Raw genomic sequence first — 20366 nt, 5'->3', positions numbered from 1 at the left:
CCACCGCCTGAAAAAGGTGGGGCAGCGCATGGGAGTGCGTGTAGTTTCCTCTGCACCACACAAGCTTTCTCAGCTGGCTAGACTGACATGTGGCGCTAGACACAGGGAACAGCGGTGTAAAACAAAGCACAGGAACCGTTTTGTCAACTGCATTAGTGACGTAGTTTACATGATCATACTTTCGTGCGGTGCCTGTTATATTGGGCAAACTGGAAGATGCCTCAACGACAGGTTGCGTGAGCATGCGTGCAATGTTCGTAGCGGCAACGATGGTTTTCTTGCCCAGCATGTCACTAGATGTGGTTGTGAAGTACAATTTGATAAGACAGTAGTTCTCCAAAAACACAAAGATGAGCGCACAAGGCTTATAATTGAAGCAGCACACATAGCGGAACACGGGGCTTGCGTCAGCAAACCATCAATCGCTTTGTCTGATAAGGAGCTAGCGTTTTTAAACATTAGCAGATGCCGTAGAAGTTAACTAATCAATGTAAAGCACAGTAAGCGATGGTAAGGTAGGGCTGACGCACTAAGATATTCTATCGGTGTTGCCATTTTTGGTCTGTGCTTTGGTGTTATCGTATGTGCCTTGACACTGTATCATCTTTTAGTATATATTTCATATTTTTTCCGAATAAACTTTCAGTTGGTAGTTAGCGCTTGTCCCTGTCTTTCCGTCTGCATCTACGTTGTGCGCTTCCATTTCATAATTAACATATGCAAAATTTGGTATTACGTGACGCCAATGGATGACGAAGGTATGCGACTGGTGCAAAAATGATAATCACGAGATGCGTGTCATGTGAGAGCATGACTACATGCCACAGTCAAGGTGCCAATACATTTCGACATGAAGCTGTGGGCGTGCTCGCTGGCGTTCATTTCGTCGCGTCACGCCGGCTTTGCCACACCTGGCGCCGGACCTGCCATTATCTTGCATGCGCGCGCCGCGCTGCGTTGCTTTGACGCATGCGCGTTTCAGGGCGTCCGGCGCCACTCCGTCACGAAAAGAGGGAGACGCGGTGTTGTCTGGGTAACGCATCGGCGCGAAATTCAGCGCCGGTTGCCGTCGGGCCGCGCCGATGGACGCTGTTCGCGCCTGGCGTCAAATTATAGAGTGCTCGCGTGTTGCGGCCGTAGCGTCGCTGTGCCCAGCGTGCGCGCGCGTCAAGGCTGCATTGGAGTATATTGATTCCTTCATGATGCGCTCACAATTGTTTTACTAGCTCCACATACAGCAAATTTGGGATTACGTGACGTCAATGGATGACAAAATATATGACTGGTGCAAACATGATAATCCTGACATGCGTGTCATGTAAGATCATGACAACATACCACGCTCATAGTGTGTTCGCGGTCTTTTCGCTATCTCCACATATACTAAATTTGGTATCAAGTGACGTGAATTGATGACGAAGGCAAACGACACATGCAAACGTGGTAATCATGATACGGAAATCATGTACGGCATCTTTTACCTCCAGCTCGTGACGTTTTGCTGATTTCGAAGTAACATATGTACATACCTCATTCGTACTTCACATATGTTCAATTTCTTCTGTCCGTGGGATTTGCGAATTTTTTTTTGGTATCTGACACCGGAGCGTTTCTCTGTCAGAGAAATAAAAGTACCGTCATAGCGTTTCAGTGTGCAGGCCACAAGATAATATTTAAGTTTATTTACAAAAGCAGCTAGCCGCTGCATTTTAGGAGTGGAAGTAAAATATACTAGAACGACAAATAACGGGAGCAGCGACCAACGTTTGTAAAGTTATCACCCGCTTCTAGTAATAACGGACAGAAAAAGTATATGCGGCTGTAAGCACGCTAGGCAAGCTTTTTACAATAAGAGCACTAAGAATACACTTGGTCCACTATACTTAGTCTAACAATTGGGCACCATAGATGCCACTGCCTGTGGGGCTGTTCTGAATAATACCTGATCATAGTTTGGTTTTGATGAGGCACCTCACAAGACTATCCACTGTGAAAGCGTTTAAAAAGCTGGATAAACAGAGCCACAGGTGATGTTATTGTATTCAGCAGAAGCTGACTAATGAGGAGCTCGAAGCTGTACACCAGTCGCGAACAAGCACAGCCAATTACCGGCGCTATGTATGTATGCGCAAATCGGGGAGGTTGTTATCTCAAACAAAAGCATGCTATTATTTTGTCAACAACGCCTGGTGCTTTTCACGTTTGTTCAAAGTACATCTATAATAGGGGCTCATACTTACTTTTCACAAGATAGTGGTTTTTTATTCGCATTTAGGAGAATATCGAGGATTTTTTCAGGAACACAAATATTTTATGCAGATGTGAAGGCAATCAGCCAAAATGATCAGTTTGCGTTATCCCACATAAAAATTCAGAAATACGTCGACGAGGCGGCTCGGTTTTCGCGTCAACGACGACGTCCAAGCACACAAGTCCTCTTGTCGAAGACAGGTGTTTTTCAACACCCTACAGATGAGCAGAAGTTTTGTGTGGACTCCTGCCTCAAGCATTGTTTATGAAAAGAGGTTATGAAAATTTATCTATCTGGCAAGAATAAACAAAGAGAGACACTCAATGAGAAACACTCGTCTTTGTTTTGCCCTTGCAATATCACATTATTTACTGAAGGAAGCAGCCCAATCTCACATTTTTAGCGTTGAATTTATTTAAAAAGCGGCCTTGGGTAAGCGCGTTTTGCAACTAGCCGACCGGCTTGGAAAGTGACAAGCGTGGAAATGTTATCTGTGAAAATGTTCGCTGGAGGACACTGCGAGCGTAATACGTTTTGGCAAACGATAGCAAGCTTCTGTCAGCCAAGCAAAGCACAACTTGAATTATTGTTATGCACTCAAAATTCCTAAGCTCAGATAAATGTCAATGGTGTCCAGAGTGGGCGAGGTTGTGAGTTCCTTTCCTCTACTCTTATCTATTACCCGGTGGCCCTTGTTCACAGAGAGGAACTGGTTGAAAAATGTTTGAAATTTCAGTTCACTAAATCTTGTTTCTTGCAGACACGTTTCTCGGGCTTGAGTGGACCATTGTGGCTGGATGCATCGGGCCAACGGAGAAACGTGTCTTTGTACGTGGCAAAACTCAAGCGTACGGGACTGACTTCGGTAAGTGATGTCAAATTACAATAGCAGACACAAATCTGGCCCAGACAGCAAAAAGAGCGCGCAGATTCAAGCCGGGTATCTCACGAATCTGCGATTAGAACGCACGCATCTCGACTGAAGCAGTTTGTGAGCGAAAATCAAGCAAATGAGCATGTCAGGGCGTGAGGGAGTGCGAAGCGTTTTAAGGACATTCAGTGTTGATTGGATGAAAGCCAGGCGCACAGAATAAGCCACGTGAACTTCCGGCCAAATCCACCAGTTTTGGCGGAGCAAGAATTCATGCTCCAAAGAGCGATCCCTGATCTGCGGTCGCTCTCAATCTGCCATTTGAACACACAACGCATCTCCCGGTCCGCCATAAGAATGTGATTGCTCCGCTTAGAGCAGAAAACCGTGATCTAACTCTGCCATTCGAATTCAACATTGAATACTTAGTTTTTATCATTGACGTGGTTTGCAAGTGGCATTTAGTTCATAAGTTCACGAACGATATTACCACGAAAATATGTATTTTTTTCACCATAGTGTTGGACAACATGTGCGCTTGATTTTCTATAGGGAGAGACGCCACGGATAGTTAAAATTACATGCAGTCATGCCTCCTTTTAGATGGGTGAACTATGTTTTGGAGGGTAACAATTTTATACGCGTCTCTCGAGGACTTAAATTGCGAGACAATGAACAGGTTCCACATGAGCTTACATCAGTAAACAATTGTTCACTTGTCACCTACCAAGCATTGTCATGCCACTCAGACGCCACTCTGGTTAATCGTAGGACAGGTTGTGAGATAAACGTAACATATGACAACAAAGACTGCACAACTTATGTCACAACGCTTATTAATATTGAGGAGGGAACTTTATTTAGCCGTTGTCAGCAGATTTTCCTGGCGCCTTGGTTAGGTTTATGCCACTTGTTTATCATTCCACATTATGAACCTTGTGAAGTATAACTTCAGCATGAATGGTGAATGAACGAATAATGCGTTGCCTTGAAGTAAGTATGGCATTGCGTTGTCATGCAGTACATATAAGGCTGTGATTTTAACGTAGTGATTGAATTTAGTAGATAACAAATGGTGTTTTCTCAGTTAAGTAACATATTTTCTTGCTGTGCAACTGTAGCACAGCACACTTGTGTTCCTTCGTTAACATGTGATGCTTTTATAGCTCACCGAATTTTTTTCACAGTAATATTAATATAATGTGATACCATAAACGATTGGTTTGGCTAAAGTTTCGGCATCGGTGTTGGCAGTGGCATTTTTGGTAAACAGTGAAGTGGTCTAGAGATGAAATTCGACATACATGAGAATGAAAGTATTTTAAAAAATTTCGTCTAAGTGAGAGACGAACTTGCACCTCTTGCGGCTAGTCGGTGTTCTACCAGAGAGCCACTTCCGCCTTTTACACAGCTTAATAAAGCGTTATAATAATATAATCTACCAAGAAGCCGTCTAGAAGAAAGAATTATTACGTTGCACAATCTTACCATTGCACCAGGTGCCAAAACGTGTGAATTGCGCAAAGAGTCAGCTGCCCCCTCATTACAAAGTTGGTTGCTTCGCAGATGAGCGTGGCATCTTGCGGGCGGGTACTTCGCCAATTTTCGAATCGAATATGTATGGCGTAGTGGGCATTTCGCAACTTCTTTTGCAGTAGGCATGCTATAGTAGTTGTAACGCATGCTATGATAGCTATAATGGCCAATGTCACGTGCATAAACACTCCTTGCCTATGGCATGCTTGATCATGACAAACTGAAGGACACAATGCGCCAACTAGTCCTACTTCAGAAGGCGAACGCTAAGCGTGCTCAAAGTATTTTCTTTTACGTTTTCGTATCATGCGAAAAAACTTGATTTAACTTAAAGTGCCACCCTAGGAAGACTGCGAAAAATTGTATTTTTGCAATGGCATTTTTTGCCTAATCTTCGTACTGTTCATGCTTGCATGTTTATTCTCAGGTTGGAACGTGGAGTACGTCATCGGGGCTAAACATTACTCGAGCAGAAAAGTTATTTGAAGACGAAATACTCAGCGTATTGAAGAACAAGACTTTGAAGATAACGACGATATTGGTGAGACCATTGTTCACTCTTAGAATATGGTGAAAGTTGCGGCGCCCGACAAAGTCTTGTGTTAAGTAGGCGGCCGGACTGGTAAAGCTGCATTTCATAGGATCACGGTAATATACATATACTTTTGTCTTGTTGGATGTGAAAGGGTAAATTAGCTGAAAGATGCAAGTGTGAAAATCTGAGGAAATATTATTGCCAAAACAAGAGTAGGGAATGAGAAATTTTAGCTGATTGGAGAAAATGTGTATCTGGATGCATGTAAGATACTGTCAAAAGCCAGCAAAATGTATTACATGAAAAGCGTTAATAGGCTTCTAGAGACAAAAAGAGATAAATAAGGGGAAAGATGGTAAGATCATTGCAAATCTAACATCTGGTTTGCTGCCCTATATATTTTGCTCTTCAAGATCCTTAACGGTGACATTCTAGATTATTTGAAGACGAAATTATGGAGTATGCTAAACAGTAATAGGGGCTCTGAGCGTATAGGTACAATTTTTTACGTCAACGTGTTACTGGATACCCCATTGAATCAGCGCTTGCGCATGCGTTTATGAAACCTATACCTGCTTTCAAGGAACACCAACTACTCTCCAGGTATGTTTCAAGTCCACAACCATACATAGATCCCGAATTCGCCTTCGTTCACGGCTACTTTCTATATCCACTATCCGCAGACTCAAGCCACCGAATCAATCGAAGCCGATGTCCGAGCGCCATTTACGAACACGCTGTTTGACCTAAATTACGAAATATGAGTGACCTATTCACCTGGATGATCCAATGGCCAAGGCACTTGGCTGCTGACCCACAGGCCACAATGTCGTATCCCGGCAGCGGCGGTCGCATTATCGGTGGAGGCGAAAATGCTTGAAGTGGATGTGCTTTGATTTACGTGCATGTTAAGGAACCCCAAGAGGTCGAAGTTACCACAGCCCTCCACAACGGCGTTAATCATATTTATTACGTTAAACTCTAACAAATAATATTAATTTGTGTGACCTAGAAAATAGAAGCCGTAAACGTGAGTTGCATAAAGCTCCTTAAAGAGCGGATAGGTTGTGCCACCTATAGCGCGGAAGACAAGAACCAGGCAAGTACCAAATTGTTCTTGTAGAAACGCGCTCCAGCAGCGTAGTTAAGAATGAGTGACCTCCGTATTCAAGAGAAAAAAAATATGTCCGTGACTATGGTTTCACAAGTGTGGCAAAATTTCGGCACCATCGGTCGGTAACACGATATTCCAATGCCCCTATGCGTAGACTGGGATACAGTACATGCTAAATACGTCTATTATTATTTTTACGCAATGGTGACTGCGTGTTATCAAAGGATGCATCGTTTGATTGCAGTTATGAAGGGCTTTTAGCTTGTACGTATAATCTTTAGGTTACCGCGTTATCAGACACCAGGATTAATCTGCGCATGCATGAGCTTGAACGAAACGTGGAACTTTTACGAACCGTGTACTACTCTCTCGAAAGGTCTTACGTTTCCGGCCCCCTCTCGCAAATTCACCTTCGTTCGAGGCTAAGCACGGTTCGTAGATGATTCTTAAAAGATCAAAAAGAAAATAAAAGTAAGCCCCGTAACTGACTGCATCATAGTGCGACACCTCAAACACTGCAGTGGCTCACGAGGGATGGGGGCAAGGAGGGATTAAAAAGGTTAGGGAGGATTAAAAGGGAGAGTAAAAGAGATAAGGACAGGTACAGATATACCCACTTGCAGAGGTAAGAAATAGAAAAGATGGACACGGTCGCAAGAGTCCGAGGAGTCAGCGAGAGGTTCACGGCGTCAGGATATGGCGGAGGGCCTTCCTCCGTGGCGGAGAGCGAGCCGGTCGGCCATAGCTGCGCTGTCGTTGGAGATCGCGGGGTCACAACCGGTTGGCACGGAATCCAACGAGCGAGTCCAAGCACGGTTTTGGCGTTGCGAAGACTCAAGCCACAAATGCGAGTGCGATTGGTGATCTGCTTGCTTCACCCAGCTTACTGAAGCTGGAGGAGCTGGAATGCCGCAAATGTAAACGTAAGAGACCTAAAGCTGGATAGGTGGCGCAATCTGAGGCGGTCAAGCAAAACCAGGAGAGCACAAACTTGTTCTTGTCAAAATGTCACGCATTTCACTTCTTGATTAAATGCTTTGTAGCGGGACAATGGCGAAAGAGTTCCTTTTTCACTAATTTTTGCTTCCTGACTGTTTCGACAACGATGTATTTTACCATGCTTTTTGAGTGCGTTTACTTTGTATATTTTTTATGTAAGACCCCTGCTGTAATGCCCGATGGGGCGATGCAGGTATACAATAAATAAATAAATAGTGAACGCTAACAAACGTGTCCATGTCATCACGAGGTGCCAAACCATCGTCCGGTAATCCAATGTGTTTATAGAATAGTATACGCTAAAACAATAAGAACATGTATTACTATTTTGCCTCAGTTATGATTCAATTTAAACAAAATCAAGTATAGTTTCAATGCAATTTTCATCACCATTTAGCGGTTTGCACAAGCTAAAAGGTAGCATCTGTTAGGTATAAAGGTTTGCAAAAACATGCATTCCTTTCTTCCGGTAGCACGGTAACGTAAAAGTTCATAGATACAAGCTCTAAGTCTCCTGAAGCAGAAAACATACCAGCGATATCGTCCAAACTTCAGAATGAAGCTCTGGCGTATGTCTTACACGATGCTTACTGCAGAATGCACCATACGTCATGCTCAAGAAATCCGCGCGAAAGCTCGAGGGAAACGACCGCTTCGAGGGTTACTGCGTGGATTTGCTCCGTGAAATATCCGCAACGCTGGGCTTTCGCTACCGGCTCAAGCTCGTCAGAGATGGCGCCTACGGAACCCGTGACTCACAGGGCAGGTGGAACGGCATAATGCGCGAGCTTGTGGACATGGTAAGCTTTGATTGAGAAAATTCACTGCGTACTCCTACAAATGAGTGTAACAGTGTAACGTTTTGTGCATCAATATTTGTGCACAAATATTGATGCACAAAACGTTGAATCGGGTGTCATCCCGGCTCAGGTCAGCGACCACTTGCCCATATTTCTAATTGTGAATTCATCTATGTTGCCCTTGCATCCTTCCGCAGATCAGCACTACACATTTCAAGATATTAACCCATTTACTCTTGATAAATTCCGCGATGAAATCTCGCGCATAAGCTGGCAAGACGTGTACGACGACAGCGACTGCGACAAAGCGTACGAGTTGTTTTTATCCGCATTTAAAAACGCTTACGCAAAATCATTGAAGCGTAAAACAAAAAAAGCCAGAAAAGCAAGAAAGCCATGGATTAATGACAGTGCGTTGAAATTGATAAAGCAAAAAGATGCTCTTTTTAAACAGTTCTTAAGGACAAGAGACGCAGTAGTTTTAGCCGCGTTTAAAAAATTCCGGAATAAAGTTAATGGGTTCCTAAGGGCAGCAAAGACACAGTACTTCGAGAAATTGTTCCCTGCCGAAACGATAATGCGAACCGATGTCACATGGAGAAAGCTAAATAGTTTACTGCATGGAAACAAACAGGCAGATAATCTAGAGGAATTAACAGTAGACAGTGAGCTCATTTCAGGCACGGCCTTAGCTGACGCTTTTAACAACTATTTTGTGTCAATTGTAAATAGCTCCTATGATCCCCAATGCATAAAATATTTAAAACCCAAAATCGTTCACAGTGCATTCCTAAACCCAACAGACACTCAAGAGATACAAAGCATGTTTCGCAGTATTCGGAATAGTAAAAGCTGCGATATCGATGACCTGCAGATTCGACCAGCAAAGCATGTACTAGATCTAATCGGTCCTGTCTTGGAGCACGTGTACAATCTCGCTCGTGAACGGCACATTTCCAAGACGCATGCAAATCGCGAAGGTAACAGCACTTTTCTAATCTGGCCACAAAAACAAGTTCTCGAACTATAGACCAATATCAATTCTGCCTATTTTTTCTAAATGTCTCGAGAAGCTGATAAATGTAAAAATAACCTCATTCTGTAACAAGCACAATCTTCTTACAGATTTTCAATTTGAATTTAGAAAAGGTCGCTCAACTGAATTAGCATTATTGACCCAAAAAGAAATAATTCTGCAAGGCTTTGAAGAAAATTTGGTTACCCTTGGCATTTTCATTGATTTTTCAAAGGCCTTCGATACCATCAATCAAAACACTTTACTAACAAAACTTGATATTTACGGCTTTAGAGGAACATTTCTGAAATTAATTAGAAGTTATCTGAAGTATAGGTATCAAACTGTTGTTATAGGCAATCACTATTCAAAAAATTTACCGATACGTGCTGGGGTCCCGCAAGGGAGCATACTTGGACCACTATTGTTCAACATTTATATAAATGATTTAACGAATATTAAGACTACGGCGCGATTTGTTATCTATGCGGACGACACTAGTTTATTTATCACTTCTAGAAACGTTGCCGAACTCATCAGCACTGTCAATGATACTCTAGAACAAATAAACAAATGGAGTTTATCAAACTCGCTAACTATTAATGCTGCCAAAACAAAAGGCGTGCTTTTTACACCAAAGAATAAAAAAACAAGTTGTCCATAGATGTCTCCAGATAGGAACTTCCGGGATAGAAGTAGTACCTTCAGTCAAAAGTTTAGGCGTCATTTTTCAGGAAAACATGTTATGGAATGAACATGTCAACACAATTGCCAATAAGCTTGCTCGAGTCACAGGTATACTAGTAAGATTACGCCTCTTGCTGCCATTGAAAGTGAAGCTCTTACTTTCAGATTCTTTTTTTCTATCACATATCAATTATTGTCATCTCGTATGGGGCAACACAACCAGCTCAAACATCAACATTTTATTCCTTTTGCAAAAGAAAGCCGTTCGAACGATTTTAAATGCTTCATTCGATGCACACATGGACCCTGTTTTTGACCAGTTAAATATCATACCATTAAAGGCAGTGTACAATACAATTTTGCAAAAACGGTTTTTAATAGAAAGAAAGAATAGCATGGGTTTTCTAGAGCAATTGTCAAGGCTCACATTAAATTCAAGCACGTTCAGTACACGTCACAAAGAAACCTGGCATGTTCCACATTGTAGAACAAATTATGGAAAACAAATGCTACGTCATGCCTTACCATCTTTGCTAAACTCTCTTCATTAACTGCCATATTTCCCCTCCCGAAGGATCTGGATGTGCCGATCATACATCTTATTCGCTATTGTGTTTTAAATGAACATGCATTTTATGGTAAAAGTACAAGGCGAAGCGTTTTTGAACATTTGTATATTCATTAGTGAATACTTCTTATGCTCGTATGTTTACTATGTATTTTTGTGTATTTTTGTGTTGAAGGTGTATAGCGACGCGTTTCAAACTTTGTATATAAATTTGTTCATTGTTTTCGGATGCAAGTGTTTTAAATTATCTCTATTTCTTACTGTGCGTGTGTGTACATGAATCTGTTCTTGCATTGCATTTTTGATCTTGCCCGCCAACTGTTTGCTGCGAAAGAAAAGGGGCACAGACCTCGTCAAGCCGTAATGTGGCTTTTTGTCTGTGTCCCTGTTATCTGTACAATGTATAGATGCGAAATAAAGTTCAAGCTCAAGTTAAAGTTCAAGTTCAGTAGCCAGATTTTTAGGACAACTGTCCTACTTGCTTGTGCAGATTGTGATTATAACACTCCGCATGGCGCATAAGCAGTCCACGCAGTACTTCAAAAAGTTTGGTGGCGTTCCGGTTCATAAGATACAACCGTTATGAACTACCTTGTGCTTTAAAAACTTTCGTGTCTTCAGACTAAATGGTATTTTAAACATGGAACTATCGTCTACCTTCTGCCGCCTAATACCAACAATAACTTATAAAACAATAGCAACCAGCTTAGACTAACGTGCGTCTCTGTAAAAAAAAAACATTGCCATAACGTAGATTTGGTTCACATACATAGACAGCTTTTACCCACTTGTGTCATATGCGTAAAAGCTCAGTATGGCTGATGTGGCATGCATCAGAAGTGTTCGCCCTCGCTCTTTGTTCACTGCATTTACACGCCAGCATAATGGAAAAGACCGTACCCAGTTGTCTAACTCGGGCTAAGGGTCAAGCAGCGGCAGTGTTTAACAGTTGATATTACTACTGGGAATCAAGTTATCAATTTTGAACTATAGACACCGAAGTGCTAACCACTTTCATTTTGTAGGAATAAATTTAACGCGTGCTGTCATGTTCATTTCGCTGTGAACAGAATGCGGTGTTCTAAAGCTGTGTTCTATTTGACCCTGTGATTAGGGATGACGTTACCGAGCACAAGTGGGTAATAAATGAAATGACACACTCTCATAGATGAAAATTGAGACTTGTAAGCCTCAGATGGCTTGATTTAGACTGTTTAGCTAAGCTTAGTGAAGACATTGAGACATTTCAACCACAATTATCTAAGGGTAAATACCGGCTACTCTTCCTTTGCAAATATTCCGCACCATTCTCTTTACAAGTTTTATTTGAATGTGTGAACCACCAAAATTATCTGAAAATTTCTTGAAGTCAATTGTAGCGCCATACGTTTTTCAGTATACAAGCGTGCCTATAACCCACCTCATCTCTAGCAAATGCTCTTTATTTTAACCAGCTCAACTGCTCGACGATTCCTACGTCTTCGCTGCAGGAGACAGACCTGGCGATTGGTGACCTGACCATCACCTCAGAGCGCGAGCAATCTGTCGACTTCACTATGCCTTTCATGACGTTGGGGGTCAGCATACTCTACAAGAAGACCGACCAGAAGCGTTTCCTTCTATTCTTCCTGTCTCCGCTGTCGGGGGATGTGTGGCTTTGTATCGCTGGGGCGTGCGTCGCAGTGAGTGTAATTCTGTGCTGCGTGGCTCGGGCTAAGAGCGCAGTGTACCGCAGAAATAGTGCCGTATCACGACGTTTTGGATGCTGCTGCTGTGGAAACAGTTTATCGCGCAGTAATGTAGATTGGTACACTGAAACGGACAGTGGCCGTGCCAGGCTCGACATCATCAAGGATCAGGAAGCAGTCGGTTCCTCCGACCTCCAACGAGAGATGTTATATTCTGACAGCCGGAGAAGTAGTGTTCTGCCAACGATGCAAAGTGACTTCACTCTCTCTAACAGTTTTTGGTTTATAGTTAGCGCCATCATGAGGCAGGGATGTGGTATATTTCCTAGGTAAGTGGAAAATTATCTTTCTTTCATCAACTGCTTCATTGCATAGATTTTATTTAAAACTAAATATTGCAATTCTTGTTCTCAATCTTTTCTGTGTTTGCATATTAAAGAGAAAACTTCAACTGAGCAAATGTTGGGTTTTCGACCTTGTGCTGATAAAAGAGATTGTTCAAAAGACAAAAGTTAGCGCTTAAGGGATTGCTTCATTCTGTTGCTTGAGATATGACTACGCTGAATAAATATAATAACATCAATATTTTTAAAGTGCGTATAGCTTTTCAGAATGATTAATCACGAAGTTGTGTGTTTCGCCTTAAGCCTAAAAAAAGTAATGTTACGTTGCACGGAGATCTAAACTCGGCTGACAGATTGAGGAGATATGTGGCTAATAGCCTTAGTGCATTGTTCTCGCTTGGAAAGACGTCCTCCAGTCCCGCTTGTAAGAACTGGTAATTTTTGTGACAAACCTTAGACTTTGGCTTTCTCGGTTGAAATATTCAATGTCACGCGTCCGAAGTACTTTCAACGAGGTGACGCTGCCCCATGATAGACAGCAATAAAGTACTTAACGGTGGCATTACCTCAACATAAATATTCAAAGAGAAACAGAGGAACATACTTTTACAATTATGATGTTTCGCAGTAGTTTGTTGTGGCCTGGTGAATTTTTTTACAAAAATTACAGAAAATACTTATTTGGTGTTTCCGTTATTTAAAGAGTAACGATTTTTTGTGCATATCCCGACTGTTGGTTGCCTATTTTTTACATGTTTCTTTAACGCAACTTTAAGTATAGTTTGCACTATTCGCATTAATTACGTTTGGCTCATTTTGCATACCTTCCTTTGTTATTACTTGTTTCTGTCACAAATCGGATATCATGCATCCATATACCATATAAAAAACATATAGGGTAGCACACTTTCTATAAAATGGCATTGTGTCAACAAATTTACACCCCGTGGCCTGCTTGGGCACCGTCCTTTGTTTAAGATAATTTTACATAACACATTATATTGTGCAGGGCAGCTTCAGCACGCATCATTGCTGCAACTTGGTGGATCTTCTCCTTCGTGCTGGTTTCCTCTTACACGGCTAACCTGGCAGCTTTCCTAACTAAAGAGAGGCTGCATTCCCCCATCGAGAGTGTCGAAGACTTGGCGAAGCAGTCAGCCGTGCGCTACGGATGCGTTCGCTCAGGATCGACACACACCTTGTTCAGGGTATGGCACTGTCTATAAGTGACCAGTATTATAAATGGCTGCTGATAAATGCGTCCAGTATTGCTTATAAAGGCACTATGCACCAAAAATAAAGCAAGTGGTCTTGTTAAATAATATATTTTCTATTGAACAGCATCGTTATCACAATAGCAATAATCATCCAATGGTCGTGCTGTTAGTGAAGTCATAATTGTTCGTAAACTGAATTCAGTATTTTATTGGGGTTACGTCCCGAAACCACAATACGATTATCAATGGCGCCGCGGTATAAGGCTATGAAAATTTTGACCACATGAAATTCTTTAACGTGCACCCAACATTAGGCACACGAGCCGCAAGCGTTTTTGAGTCCATCGAAAATGAAGCCACCACAACTGCGATCAAACCCTTTGAAGCTGGGCCACATTTTATATCATAGTGGATATCTGTTTCGGTGATGGCCTTTCATGGCACCATGTACGTCCTATAAAACAAATGATGTGTTCAAAAAACAGAAAAACGTGAGCACTACGTACGTTCGGGAATAGGCAGACAAAATCACCTGGTCACGTAGTCCTAGAGAAATTACCAAAGTAGAGAAGTTTTTATGCTGATATATTTGTGAGGTAACCATTTTGATAAAGCGAAATTCTGCCCAGACAGTGGTTTTAAACGAAGGCTTAGAAACATGTGTTGCTGAACGTTAACAACGAGACATAATTACGTATCAGGTGCTTGAAACTCACCACTCCAAAAAACACCTGGAATGATCAACTTTATACAAACCGAAAGGGCCTGAAAAATAGTGCTTGCTTTGTGGGTTAATTGTTAGTGTTACGTTTGAAGTAGGGGTACGGTGGTTTGTTCAATAGAAGGCTGGATGGAGAGGCCGCATGGGACAAAGTTGCCGAGAGAGAGAGAGATCTTCCTAAGTCTACACTTCAATTCCCTCTTCTCAGACCGGCTCATACACGTCGTCATATTAGTATATCTTCGCGTGGTAGTGCAGTCCCATTTCAATTTTCACGTAACCAGCAAAATAGGCAGGTCTGAGTAAACCGCATCGTAGGCAAATACGATGTAGGCTAATTTGCTGTCTAAACAAGATGGCGGCTCAGCGAATCACTCAGATATGCCCAGAAAGAAGAAATCTCGCCGGAATGGTCGTCTGCAAACAAGCTGACGCTTCTCCAGACGCTCAATGTGAGTAACGTTTAATTTATTTAATTTACGCACAAAATAAGCCAAAAATACAATTGTTACGTTTGTTTATCAAGGGTTTCTCTTCTAGACGTGAAGTGGCGTATCATCGCGTAAAAGCCGTCTAGACGTGTTCCGATTCTCGAATAGCATGGGCTCCATGCTGTCCTCTAAGCAGTCTTCGTAAACTGTCTACGTGCTGTCTAATAATTAGAACACAGCCACATGAATTGTCAGTGTTGCTGCGTGAGCGATTTGCCTAGATCGTGGGAGTGAGCATTCAGCTACACTTTTAGACGTGAATTGAAATATATTGTACGCGTTTTTTGTGTCCCACTCTTCATGTGGAGAGTCTTTGCACACAGAAAAACCCACAATTTGCTTGGAATAGCCTCGAAATTCGGTGACACCACCCCTTCAAGTACTAAAAGAAAACTGTTCTCTAGTTAGTATGTGTCATCTTCGTGACACCCATAAATCAACGCTCGGCTCTTTCAATCAAAGTTGTTATTTCTATCAGAAAACAGAGATGATCTGCCTGCTTGTTCAGTAAGCATTTTTATTTATTCGAAGTTTTATCTCTAAACAAACTTTTCAGATTGATTTAAGTTTCCAATTCCATTACTTTCAACATTTTACCACCCAGTTATAGGCTAATTACCTTTGTGGGTGAACGTGATAGATATGAGACCATCACCATCATCCTCAGCCCGTTTAATTGTTTGAGGCCTTTCTGCTAGCTGATGAATAGATGCATGAATGCGAAAGTTTATTTGAAGTCTTGAGGTGCACGACCCAACGTGCTGCTGGGCCGCTTCCATGTTGGGACAGTCAAGCAAGCCTGACCGCCACATCGTGGGCCCTCTGTACAGCCCACAGTGATCACCGACATCGGAGCTCCTCCTAGCGGACAATTGCTTTTCTTCATTCGATTAGTTCGTGCCCCACAACGACAGGCGATGCCAGAGCATGTGGTCTAGGCCAGTGAATTATTCGCAATACCTGTCTGAGCTATTAGGATAAATTTCGGGATAAATTTTGTGCAATAAAGCCGAGCTGAGATACAAAACCGTCTGCAGTAGCCCGAGAGTCAATGCCTGTGCTCGATTTACCCTATTGTTAAGAAGAGGGAAGTCTCCCCTGCCGAGATAAAAGTGCTAGATAATTTATTATAAGTGGTCGGTCGATCTCGTCTCCACAACTGCGGCCCGGCAGGGGAGTTCTCCGAGGTCGCGGAAAGCGAGACCTCGCGCCTTCGAGTAAGCTAGCTCATTCAGGTTTGTGGGGCCTCCCCTGATAGAATCCATATAAGCGGGCAACCAGCTGCGCTTCTTTCTGCGTTGCCTTCGATATCAACTCTGTCATCGTCTTGTAGCGCTGTAGACGGGTATCTCAGAGGCCACATGGAGAAAAGCGTGTCGTTGAGGTAAGGCTACACTACGAGAAAAGTCTTGCACTTTCAAGTAACAAAATAAATCAATTTTCAATAAATATTCTTGCAGCTAGCGGGCTCTTACTCGATCGAATCCAATTCTCCGATATCATGTGTATTTTGTACAGTCCTTAGCTTCAACCTTTGGCTCATTTTATAATGTTTTGCTTAATGGAATTCGAGCGCGACATTCGAGCCGGATGAACAACTTCGACTTGGCTGGGGACCAATTCCGTTGTGCTCTTCGAAAAACCTGATGTCCCTAAGAGCTAGCGCCACAAAAAGACACACTCTTTTTGTGTTTTCTTTCATTGCTAATCATTGTCGTGAGTGTCACTTCCTTGTTTGTGTATTCTCTACTTGCCACAATATTGAGATTAGTAAACATATCGGCATTCACAAAAACAAGCACAACGAAACAAGCTCCCCCTTCAAAGCAAAACTTCTCTTGTGTGGCGCTTTGAGACTTTCCCACTTTATTTGAAAAAGTCTGAAAGCAATTGCACTCTGCTCATGCATCACTTAAATAAACAGTTTTCGCTTAGTATATCGGAATCACTGATTCGCAGGAGTGGAGGCACGAGACGTACGAGATGATGTGGCACGCTATGAAAGAAGACCTAGTGTCTTCCATTGCCGAGGGCATCGAGCGTGTGGAACGCGGTGGCTACGCCTTCCTCATGGATTCTACGAGCATTGAGTACGTGGTACGAAGACGGTGCCAGCTCAAGCAGATCGGGGGTCTTCTAGACTCTAAGGGTTACGGCATCGCAACACCACATGGTGAGCTTTAAATTGTACAACGTGTCTCACTTTCATATTCGTCATAATTATTGTCATCTTCGCTATCACGAGGCTGACTTCACTAACCCCAGGAGGACAAGTGCGTCTTCTGTACTCTCGTTTTGACCGATTGATCCGACGCCGTGTTTGCTGAAGCCACGTTATTCCTGTAGACTACTGGTAATGTCATTTGGCCAACTAACTTGCTGCGTCATTTTCGAGTGCCTGACCTCACGCTGCATGCTCCTCTCATGCTCATTTCGTCGTGTTATTGATTCTGATGTTATTAATGAACATTTATTTCCTCGCTCCACTCTGCTCTCTTCTTGTCTATAAGTGTTACACGTATCATATTTCTTGCATTGGCTTGCTGCATCGTCCACAATTGTGCGCTAACCCCACTTTACTAAACGACACATTGCTCATAAACAATCATGTCATTAAGAGCTTCATGTAATAACCATGTAATGGAGTTGTTGTCAGCGTGTTTTTTTGTGGATAGTTTTTCATCTATGATACTGCAATTTTATAATCGCATGACGTTGATACGTAAACACTAAGATCTATGTTTCATAATACTTCCTCTTCTGACAATATTTAAAGGATTTCAAAGACACGTTTCTTTCACGCGACCTAATAAAAGTTAGTCTCTAAAGGGGCCAAAAATCTCACAGGCGACGTATTTTATGAGTATTGAGTCAATTCAAGTTATTGTATTATCATTTCATCAAAGTTATGTATGCAGGTAAATATGCTCTGCCTATAGTTTTTTTGACATTGTCCCCGCTTTTCTCTAGAACCTCTTATATGCCATTGAGCGCGTAATTGAATAAATTTAAAGCTGCGTTTGTCTTTGACGGTGATTCCTATTTAAGATCGTGTTGTATTGTTGTTTATAAGCAGGTCTGTTAGTACTTTAAAATATAGTGAGGAATTCAATATTGTCCCATATACCCCAATTTACATGTAGCCGGCACACAGTTTGTGTCAAAATGAAGCTGGTTTATGTCAGTGAAGCAAAAAATGAACGCGTGATTCCGACGTCACAGCAAGTGGCATAACACGAAAGCAAAACGTGTCATTCTCGAAGTAGGTAAATGCTTACCGTACATTGATATAAGAGAACTTGCGCAATGTCTGTTGTTGTTTGGTATTTACAGCACTCTTTAATGTAGATACACACACGTTAGCGCCTGGTTTCACATCTCCATGCCGACATATAAATAGAATGATCAAAGAATAAACAAAGCTTTGTGGTTACTGTAGTAGTTACTGCTGAGAGCGCAAGCAGAGAAAGTTGTGCGAAAGCCAGAAGAGCGTTTCTGACTGGACTCACATCTTGGGCTAAGGACGCCATCCCATGGCATTTTGGAGTGATATGCAACGCGCGTTGATTGTACCTTCTAGCCTGGCAGCGATCTTTCTCAGGGTGAATGTTAAGTGCGATGCGCAGTGTTCTATTAGCGGCGTTGTCACTATGAGTTAGGAAAAATGTGAATTCAACATGAAGACACAAGAAGAGACTCTTCAATAAAAGACTGTACAGCGCTTGTCAGTGTTTTTTCATGAGTACCCGTGTTGAGTTCATGCTGTTCGTACTTCGTACTGCTAAACCATCTAGCCCAAAGCTTCACTTAATCAAGTTTTAGCCAGGTAAGTCAGGGGTGCATTGTACAGCTATGATTCGTATGGATAGATCATATGAGGCAAGTAGAAGCTTGGGCTAACCTTGCCTACTCGTGGTGGGCCACGACGGTGACGAAATTGTGCTTCTATCATTGTAAAGGCATCGAATGAAACGGAAGCATAAGAACAATGCTCTGCAGGAACTAATAGTGGAGGTCCCGGTCCCGATGCATTGCTTAATTTTGCTGCTTGCATATGGTGGCATCATCCTGCCCACCCAGATCACTGCGACATGAAAGGGTATGATATAAAAGAGGGGTGGTAACGCCATCAGTGTATGCGACCGCAAAACAATGTATACGTGTCTCCGCGAATGAAGACTTTCACTTTTAAGATGCACGCAGGTACACTTGCTGTGAATACAAGGCAAAGGACTATATTTTTTTTCTCTTGGACATAAACTGCAGATTGTGCCGAAACCATGAGACAATTGATAAACGTTTCATTGGTTTTTAATAGGAAGTGCTATTTAGAAATGTTCTGCAGCAAAAATAATAAAAAGACTGAATTCGATTCTGTGAGCATCAGACCCGTCGATGCGACCATGAATAGCACTGCCATTTAATTGCGTTCACTTTTCTACGCCATTTTCTGGACGAAAATACGTCACAGCAGTCTTCATGCGTCCCAAAATAAAACCTTATTTTCAACAAACCATGTCATATAATGGTTTATTGGTGCAGGATCTCCGTACCGCAACATCCTGTCGTCAACATTACTACGGCTGCAGGAGCGCGGCACCCTGCAAAAATTCAAGGATCGCTGGTGGAAAGTACGGGATCCGCTCAAACGATGTCCTACTACCGAAGCCGGCAAATCTAGGACTGATACAGCTAGCGAGCTGGGCCTGCGAACAGTCGGTGGCGTGTTCGTCGTTCTCCTTGCTGGTCTTGGTCTGGCCTGCCTCATCGCTTTCGCCGAGTTGTTCTGTAAAGCGAGATTAGGACGCAGTTGAAGGGGTGCCTGAGCCTTTTACATCTCAGCGCATGAAGTGGACTATTTAGCTTGTGTTCATTTTGAACAATGACCGGCGCAACGAAGTTCATGCGGGATACACAAAAAATTGCTATTGATCCTTGCGTGGAATTTTGTGTTCGACTTGAGATGGTTTGAAACCTTGCTTGCTGTATATTGTACGGAGAGAGAGAGAGGGGAATAAAATATGCTTGGAAATGCTCAGAGCTCCTGCAAGATTGTGCAGTTTTTTTGTGTTGAAGCACTGATCATTAGCTTAATAAAGTGCATTTTCATTAAGACTACCAATACTTTGCAGTATAGCTGCCCTTCTCGTCCATGTGACCGGTAGTGCACTTTGTGAAAATGGGTTACACGTGGCTGTGTCAACGATTAAAGGAATACTCAACACCGGCATCATTATTTACGTCCCTTTTTGACTTTTGTATGGCTCCTTGTTTTCAAAATTGAAACATTTATGATATCTTAAGAACATCTTTATGAGGGTTTATTATTTCAGTAACGAAGCAAGTAGCCCTCACCAAACTATCAAATGTTTACAGCTTTAAAAGAGCATTTTCTATCGGCAGCCATATAATCAACAAAAAGGACTGTGTGGTTGAGATTTTCGTTAAAAAAACGTTGTTATTTAGCCTTTTTATGTCGTCAATGCTCTTGTACAACATTAACGCCACTAAGGCCTTTGTGGTATATTC

At 42.3% G+C, this 20366-nt stretch overlaps 1 protein-coding gene across 2 annotated transcripts in view; it reads left to right on the top strand.

Annotated features, from left to right (window-relative positions):
- Positions 1 to 19887, top strand: part of LOC119173756 (glutamate receptor ionotropic, kainate 2) — a 45230-nt gene extending 25343 nt beyond the window's left edge. For both annotated transcript variants that reach the window (XM_075883145.1, XM_075883146.1), the window contains 7 exons: positions 3012 to 3116; positions 5086 to 5199; positions 7903 to 8106; positions 11867 to 12393; positions 13418 to 13616; positions 16797 to 17010; positions 19380 to 19887. In XM_075883145.1, coding sequence (XP_075739260.1) covers positions 3012 to 3116; positions 5086 to 5199; positions 7903 to 8106; positions 11867 to 12393; positions 13418 to 13616; positions 16797 to 17010; positions 19380 to 19651 — 1635 coding nt within the window. In that variant the 3' untranslated portion in view covers positions 19652 to 19887. The remainder of the gene's footprint in view (positions 1 to 3011; positions 3117 to 5085; positions 5200 to 7902; positions 8107 to 11866; positions 12394 to 13417; positions 13617 to 16796; positions 17011 to 19379) is intronic.
- The last annotated feature ends 479 nt before the right edge of the window (positions 19888 to 20366 follow it).

This window comes from Rhipicephalus microplus, unplaced genomic scaffold (genome assembly GCF_043290135.1).
Source record: "Rhipicephalus microplus isolate Deutch F79 unplaced genomic scaffold, USDA_Rmic scaffold_15, whole genome shotgun sequence".
Taxonomy (NCBI): domain Eukaryota; kingdom Metazoa; phylum Arthropoda; class Arachnida; order Ixodida; family Ixodidae; genus Rhipicephalus; species Rhipicephalus microplus.
The sequence above is the reverse complement of the archived record's forward strand: the minus strand, read 5'-3'. Positions and strand labels throughout refer to the sequence as shown.